Source organism: Callorhinus ursinus, unplaced genomic scaffold, assembly GCF_003265705.2.
Source record: "Callorhinus ursinus isolate GAN/ISIS: 27379988/994484 unplaced genomic scaffold, GSC_fseal_2.0 scaffold34, whole genome shotgun sequence".
Taxonomy (NCBI): Eukaryota; Metazoa; Chordata; class Mammalia; order Carnivora; family Otariidae; genus Callorhinus; species Callorhinus ursinus.
Window position 1 is genome coordinate 6,262,819 of NW_027397096.1, and position 8,196 is coordinate 6,271,014.

An 8,196-nucleotide genomic window follows, 5' to 3' on the forward strand; every position below is an offset into this window, starting at 1 on the left:
CAGGGCCCCTGGTCACGTTTAACACGTGTTCCCCCAACATCAAAGGAGTGCGAGATGTGCCCTTAGCTGGGCCTGGGCCAGGTGGCAAAGGCAGAGTGGGTGTGTGGGAGGCAACAGAAGCCCCTGGCTGTACGCAGTTGCCTCCTTCCCTAGGGCTGATGTATTCCAGGAAGATTCCAGACTCGTTTCTGTGTGTGCGTGTATCTGTATAAATGGGATGGTACTTTGAATGCGCTGTGGGAGAGCCCCTCAAAGGAATCCCGTGGCGAAGTCTTTTGTAAAGTGAAAAATCCTTTTGTAAGGTGAATAATTGTACTCTATTTATCTGCTTTGGAGGTTCAGAGTGTTCTGAGATTCTCAGGGGAAAGAGGGATTTGTTTGAAGTCCCCCTTTTCCAATGCCTGATTCTGTAGAGCATCCCCTCCAAAGGATGTCAAGCCCCTGTTTGAACCTCTCAGTGATGGGAAACTCACGATCCCCCAAGATGGAATGTTCCATCGACTTATTAGAAATGGAAACATCCAGAGCTTAAAAAAGTCCCTGAAGTTTTAATCTATGGAGTCTTATGGAGTCTTCCGATTACAGGTTACACTGAATGTGCCCTGCCTTACTGTGACTCACTTGATACTTGACAACAGTGAACTTGACCCCCAGGTCTTCTCTCCATCCATTTCTCATAGGCCGGATTTTGATTTCTTTTATCATCCTGACGGTTCTGCTTTGACTTTGCTTGGTTTGCTGCCCTGCATCCCTTCTGCAAACGTGGGACCCAGCAATCACTGCAGTTCTCAGGGGTTGTCTGCCCAAGTTGAGGGGACAGGGCCCTCATCTCCCTAGATCTGGATTCTCTTCCTGCTTTACTCCAGCTTAAGCGCTTTTATGACAGTAATAAATTCACCATTGTTTGAAATCTCATGCTGGTGTGATCTGCTCACAACTGCCTCATTCAAGACTTAATTTTTTAAGATTTATTTATTTATTAGAGAGAGAGAGAGAGAGAGAGAGCGAGCGCGCAAGCACCAGCCGAGGGAGGGACAGAGGGAGAGAATCTTTAATCAGACTCCCTGCTGGGCCGAGAGCCCCAATAAGGGGCTTGATCTCAAGACCATTGAGGTCATGACCTGAGCCCCGAAGCCAAGAGTCAGACTGAGCCACCCAGGTGCCCCAATGTTAGGTTTTCTGAAGTGAGATACATCCGTAGAAGAGTGGTCAGATCTGGAACTAATGGCACTTTCTCCTTTTCCCCCAGAACTGGTCAGGCATGAAGTGTCAATTCAAGCTGCTGCGGATGGCTGTGGCCTTGATCTGTAGTAAGTGTTGGCAGGGCAGGCTGGGTGGGATGGAGCCCTGCCCCAGGCCTGGAGGACATAAAGATGGCGCAGTCCCTGCCCTGGAGGCCTTTGTGGTCAAGAAAAAAAGGGAAACGTCATCAGAGTGTGACAAAGTAGGGATGTTATGAGAGAAGTCTGGCCCACTCTGCTGCCGCTTAACCTTTCTTAAACTTTTTATTGATGTATAGTATGCACCCAGAAAAGTACAGGATGAGTGTCCAGCTCAGTGACCAGCACCCAGATCAAGAAAAATAACTGCTTTTTAAAACATTTTATTTAAATTCAATTATTTAACATACAGTATATTACTGGTTTCAGAGGTAGAGGTCAGTGATTCATCAGTCGTATTTGACACCCAAGCGCTCTCCTTAATGTCCATCACCCTGTTACCCCATCCCGCCCCCCCCCCCCCTCCAGCAACCCTCATTTTGTTTCCTAGACTTAAGAGTCTCTTATGGTTTGTCTCAAGAAAAATAGCTTCTTCATAACCTTTTGGGTCATGGAGTCGATCCTTTGAGGTCTCCTATTGGAACTAGAGACTCTTTCCCCAGGATAACTCACGTATACACACGCACGTGCGCATGTGTACACACACACACACACACACACACACACACAAACACTTGCAGTTTAGCAGGTGAACAGACTGTAACTAATCCACGAACCCCTGTGTACAGAGTCTGGTGGGTCCCTAGTCGGGAGAAGTCAGTTCTGCCTGCAGAGGTCATTTTGAGTGTCGAAGACAGCTAGACGTTCACCACGGAGACAGGGTAAAAGAGGACGTTTCGGGCAGAGATGCAGCATGAACGTAGACACAGGTGTGGGGGAAGGGTCACGGCCGTCAAGGCAGTTGACAAGACTGACAGTGAGCTTTGGGACTGCGGGTGTTAGTGATCAGAGATAATAGGAGTCGGGTCACGAGGGCCTTAAAGGCAAAGAGAAAGGTTGGACTTCATCCTGGATGCACTGGGAGGCCGCTGGAGGGCTGTAAACAGGAGAGTTCCTGGCAGATTTGACTTCACGAGACTATTCGTGAGACCAGAGGCTTCATAAGAGGCTCATTCTGAGGTGGAAAGAGGTAAGACGCGATGCAGGCAGGCAGACAGACGGGGGACACACGGTCTCTCATTCAGTCTTCAGGACACGGTTGTAGAAGAGGGTATTTTCTATAAGGCTAGATGTGCAGGTAGACACTGGAGCTCATGTTCCTTGCCCACGGCCACCCAGCTGGAGGTGATAGAGGCAGAATGCAGAGCTGGCCTGTGCCATTGCTAATGCCCACACTTTAGCCAGGCTGGGAGGGAGCACCTGGGCTGTCTGCCTGGATCCACCTGTGACCTGGGGAAGAGGAGGATGAGCCATAACAGACAGGGGCGGGAGAATGGGCCTATGCGGACTGCACTTCCATCCACTTCCACATCCCTTGCTCAAAAGCCCACAGACTCTTTGAGCCAGGGCAGTGGGGGGCAGTGGGGTGCAGTGAGTGGGGGCGGGGTGAGCATAGCTTCCCTGCCTGCTCAGACGCTGAGTTTGTGTGCAGGGAAGGGAGGAGAAGCCTGCGTCTTGATGTTTAAAAAAATCCAACTCATAAAAAATAGAATGCTGTTTTGGAGCGGAGGGGGGGAACCAATGTCTTTCAGACCTCCTTTGTGGCACCCAGGGCCTGCTAAGCAAAGGCAGAAGGGTGCCTCAGGGCCTGGGGAGGGCTTGGGGAGGCCTCAGTGTCGGTCCCTGGCTGCTCCTCTCCTGCCATCTATTGGCCATCCTTGGACTTGCAGGGCCAGGCCGGCCGATTAGGCGATCCCCGGGGAATGAACATCCCTGGAGGTCCTGGGTGCCCCCGCAGTGGCGACGGTGGAGAGAGGCACGCTGGTTAACTAAATGGTCACTGAACAAGTACAGAATTCCCCGGAAAGGGCTTTCTTTCACTCGTCGAATTTGCCTTGGTTTCATCATCTGCAAAGTGGGGATAAGAATGCCTGCCCTTAGCGCTCTTTGGTGGTGGGCCGTGAAATGGCCGTTTCCCAGCACCTGTCCTTTGGCGAGAGTGCATCCCATGGGACTGGCCGACCCAACAAGCTCAGGCAAGAAGAGTCAACTGGAGGATGGGATGGGGGCATTTGAGCGTCTGTTAGGAGAGAGACTCCAGCCCTGTGTTGGGGCCGTGTACCCCCATTCTGTCTTTGCCCTTTTCTCCCTCTATTCCTTCCTTCCAATCACAAAAGTTCTGAGGGAAAGGTTTCTAAGGGTTTTGAAATAGCACATGAAAACACTTTCTAAACTGTAACGTGCTAGCACATATTAAAGTTATCGTTAATGTTCCAGCCTAGAACTCTGCAGATGGGGAAACTGAGCCTCCCGGACTCATGAACGTGGGGCCGCAAGGCTCTTTGGGTTTCTGCACAAGCTCCCCCTTCTTCCTGGACTGCTCTTCTTAGGGTCTTCTCTTGATAGTCACGTTGCTGTGCACATTTCATATCTCTAGGGAGATCTTGCCTGATTCCCCAAACTAACGAATCCCCCCTCCTTACACCCAGCGTTGATTTAAAATTACCTAATTTTTTTTTTTTTACCCCCTATAATTTTTCTTACTGGAATTATCTGATGTATGTAATTGATGCTGGTCGATTGCCAGATCTGTAAGCCCTGGGAGAACAGGGGTTCGTCTGTCTTTCACTGCTCTATCTGCAGGGCAGAGAACAAACAGTGCTCAGCCTAGTGGGCAGTGAGTGAACTCACGGTGGACGGGTGAACGGGTGGCCGGGTGGACGGATGGTGTGCAAGGCCTCTCCCTCCGCCCCTGCCCAGCGGCCTTCCTGTGACTTCTCTGTGCTTCCTCCCCTTGCAGTGAGCATGGAGTTCGGGCGGGCCGTGTGGCTCCGGTTTCACCCATCGGCCTACCCGCCGTGCCCTCACCCCAGCTTTGTGGCGCACTTGGGCGGCGTGGCTGTGGGCATCACCTTGGGCGTGGTGGTCTTGAGGAACTACGAGCAGAGGCTGCAGGACCAATCGCTGTGGTGGATCTTTGTGGCCATGTACACGGTCTTTGTGCTGTTCGCTGTCTTCTGGAACATCTTCGCCTACACCCTGCTGGACTTAAAGCTGCCACCCCCTCCTTAAGGCGCTGGGGGACCCAGGTCGGTGGGGAGGGCCTAGCAGCAGCAGGAAGGAACATGGACTTTCTCGTTCTTGGCACCAGCTCTGAGAGGCCAGGGAGGAGAGGATGAGATGCTGGGCCACGGTGATGTTGGTGTTCAGGTTTGGACAATGGGGCCTCTCTTTCTGAGAGGTTCCTGCTGGATGAGTTGGATGCGGCCACCATTGTTTTTCTAGGCTGTTCTGAGGGCATCGGGCCAGGGTGAAGGCCTGGGGTGGGGTGAAAGCAGCCCTCCCCTTGGGCTGGGCTTGTTCTGTGTATTCAGGCGACGCTTCCCTCATCACAGACTGAGCGGCAGCCGCCTCCCTCATCCCCACCCTGAGATGGCAGGAAGACCCGAGGGTAGGGCAGCCAGGCAGGCCCTTGTCCAGCCCAGAGATACAGTTACAGGCCAGGAAATCTTCGCTCTACAGCTGTTGGCTTTGGAGCTCTGGAGTGGAGGAGGGCCTGGCGGTGGACATGTTGGGTTTTGGTGTAGGAGAGCCCAGGGTGCACTCCTGGTGGTGGGCACTGGCGCAGGCAGAGGAGGGAGATGCTGTAACTCCAGGCCTCACTCTTGCCCTGGGGGTATCCAGTAAGAGATACCCAAGCAGGAGGGAATAAACTTCATCCCAAGTACTACCCTCGGCAAGGCCCAGCACCAGCTTTGGGTTTCTCCCTCCCTGTCTCTCAGAATGCTGACATCTCATATCGGTGCCCCAGCATCCCATGTCCCGCCTTGTTTTTAGAGCCTTTTCCTTCCCTTCCATTGCCCTGACCCTACATTGTGCCACCCCTTTGGTCATGGGGACGTGTGTGTGTGTGTGTGTGTGTGTGTGTGTGTGTGTGTGTGTGTGTGTGTGTGTGGGGTTCGGTGGGTGAGGACATCCATGGGATGGTAGGAGATGCCATGGGAAGAACGTGAGGGAAGTCAGAGGCTGCAGAGGAAGCCCATGAGGGACATGGGTGTGTGTGGAAGGGTCTGTGTGAGAGGAAAAAAGGCGCTGAGTAGTGGGAGGGTGTGACCCCTGAGGATCTGGCTTTCGGCAAAGCTAGCCCCTTCCTTCCCATTCCTCATCCTTTCCAGGCGTCTCCCTGAGGACCACTGACCAGTGGGAGACTTGTCCTTGGTGGAGGAAGACCTTGGGCCCTTCCGGGGATGCTCAGGATGCCGCGGTTGGCCTTTGCCAAGCTCCCTTCTTGTTCGCCTCTGGAATGACCTTCACATCTGAGATGGTTCTGTTCTGTTTTCCTTACGAGGGAAGGAGCTTTGGGGGTGTCAGAGAGGCCACGGCAGGATTATTGAAGCCATGTGTCCATTGAGTAGGGGGGACTGGAGGCTGCGGTACAAGAAATTCCAATTTAGGGGAAAACTGCTTCTGGAGAATTGTTGGGTATTGGGATGAGGGTCAGAGGTGAGGGCAGCCCATAGATGCAGATGCTCAGAGCTTGGAGGGAACTTGGCTATTGTCAGGTCCATCCCCACCCCAAGGCACAGGTGGGAAAATGAGGCTAAGGGAATGACCCCCGAGCAGGAGCTGATACAGGCCCTGAGGAGAGGGGGAGGGGAGGACAGCTTTTGACAAAATATAGGATTCCCTGTATACTGCTCTTGGAATTCCCAACCACTGACAACCCAGAAGGACAAAGAACTCCAGTCCAGGAGGCAGAGGGACTGGGTCCATGCAGGGGCGAGGGCAGGAGCTTAGTCTGGAGTCAGCCAGACCAGGCAGTTGGGGGTCTTGGGCCGCTGTGGCTTCCTGTCCTCAGTGATCACACGTGAATGGACAGGGTCTCCATGCAGCCCCAGGCTATGCCAAGCCCTTCCCCGTCTTTGCCTGGTGCTCGATAGATTGTCCGGGTCCCCCCGTGTGGCTCCTGAGGTCGTGCTGCCCTCGTGCTGGCACAGTACTGAGGACTGTCAGGCCCAGCTGGCGCAGGCCCAGATCGGGGGCTGGGCCGCCTCACCCTGAGGCATCTTGTCTGTGTCCTGCCAGCCTGTCTCTGCCTCACTGAGGGAAGGGTGTAGCTGGGAGAGTCAGCTTCCTAGGAGAGGAGAGCAAGTTGGAACTGGGGCTGAGAGGACTTGGGTAAGGATGGAGGGGGGGCCTGGCCATGGGCTGCAGCCCCTTCAACCTGAATGGTGCTGTCCCTCCCTGAAGGAATGGAGGCAGCCGGTGCCCTATGGAGAGGCAGGGCGTCCCTCCAGGCCCCCCCCCCCCCCGTATTCTGGGTAGTGGGTGGAGGGAGTGGAGAGTCCCCCCCCCTTCCTTCATCTGGTGCGGCCTGGAGAGGGGTCTCCCTCTCGCCGTGGTGAGAAGAAGACTCTAGAAAGGCCTCAGAGAAGCGCCCAGTTCCCTCAGGGCCACAGATGGGAGCTTGCTACCAAGAAGGACTGCCTGAGGGGAAAATCCCATTTGCCGTCCTGTCTCAGACCTCCAACGGAGCCTCATCTAGCCTCAGGCCATAGGCCCCAGCTGTACCCTGTCAGCAGGGTCCAAAAGGAACCCCAAAGTTCTTTGGTCAGCCTCACACCCCCCTCCCCACCCTCGCCCAACCATCAGCTCCAAGCAGGGCCACCCAGTGGGGTCCATGGTCACTCCATACAACCCAGGTCTCCAAACCAGGGCCAGAGATCATTGTCTGGTAAGAAAGGTTTCTGTTTTGGTGTCTGGCTTTCTCCTCGGCCACTCCGCGCACCCTCATCCCCGGCACCCTGCCGGCAACCCATCCCCATCATCCCTCCTTCCTGAGCCCATGCAGCCACCCGCCCAGTGTGCCTCTTGGGGCTGTGGAGGGTGGCTGGCCTTCCATCCATGGGACGCAGAAACTGAAAGCTGGGGATTCCCCAAAAAGCAGCCATAGATTTGCTAGTTCGTTAAATGGAAGCGGAATCACAGAAACTAGGGAAGGGAAAACAAATCTTCAAAGGAGAAATTTGGCTTTAATGACACCATTAGTCATTCATTTTTTTTAATTAGGAAAAGCTCCCTAATGAGGCATTTTTGCCAGCTAATAGGACTCTCCATTTCCACGAGGACCCTCCTTACCCGGAGGATTAGGGGAGTCATTGCTCACCAAACCCAGATCTTCCCCCAGGGTCCAATGTCATTTGCAAAGAATGCAGATTCCCGGGTGCAGTGGAAGCCCTTTCCTGGCGTCCTTCATGTTGCTCCCAGGGCTGGCCAAAAAGCCCCGATACTCCTCTGCCTTAAAAAAACAGTGCCCAACGCTGAATTTCCGCACCCCTCCCCCCAAAGGACTTGAGTAAGTGGGAAACAAAAGGAAACACAAGCTGCAATGTTTGTTTCTAAATATTTTTGTATTGTGTACATTCTGTATATTTTTGTTGTAACATATTATTTGAACACAGATTCCATTAAAGATTTTTTTTTTTAAAGCCATCGGTGACTCAGGAGGTGACCTGAAGGGCTTGCACGGGAGCCTGTTTTGTCTCTGTCTGGGGCGGGGAGGTGGGAGGCGGTGCCTACAACACAGCTCCCGGAGTTGGTGCTTGGTGCTGGTGCTTCTTAACCGTTCTTGAATGACTGAACTCTTTTGAGTGGTTGATGGAAGCTGTGTTTTCTCTTGCTCTAAAAATGCACGGAGAGACGATTTTGTGTACAATGTGGAGGGGGGAGGTGGTGTGTGAATAAGGAAACTGGTCCATGGCTTTAGGTCCAGAACTTCTGTGCCCGCTGTCCTGCTGGGCACCCCGTCTTCCTTTTC

General features: G+C 53.6%; 1 protein-coding gene across 3 annotated transcripts in view; it reads left to right on the forward strand.

Annotated features, from left to right (window-relative positions):
* RHBDL3 (rhomboid like 3) overlaps positions 1–7,858 on the forward strand; it is a 49,142-nt gene extending 41,284 nt beyond the window's left edge. For all 3 annotated transcript variants that reach the window (XM_025851477.2, XM_025851478.2, XM_073879416.1), the window contains 2 exons: positions 1,250–1,310; positions 4,180–7,858. In XM_025851477.2, the coding sequence (XP_025707262.1) occupies positions 1,250–1,310; positions 4,180–4,451 (333 nt within the window). In that variant the 3' untranslated portion in view covers positions 4,452–7,858. The remainder of the gene's footprint in view (positions 1–1,249; positions 1,311–4,179) is intronic.
* Positions 7,859–8,196: the final 338 nt, after the last annotated feature.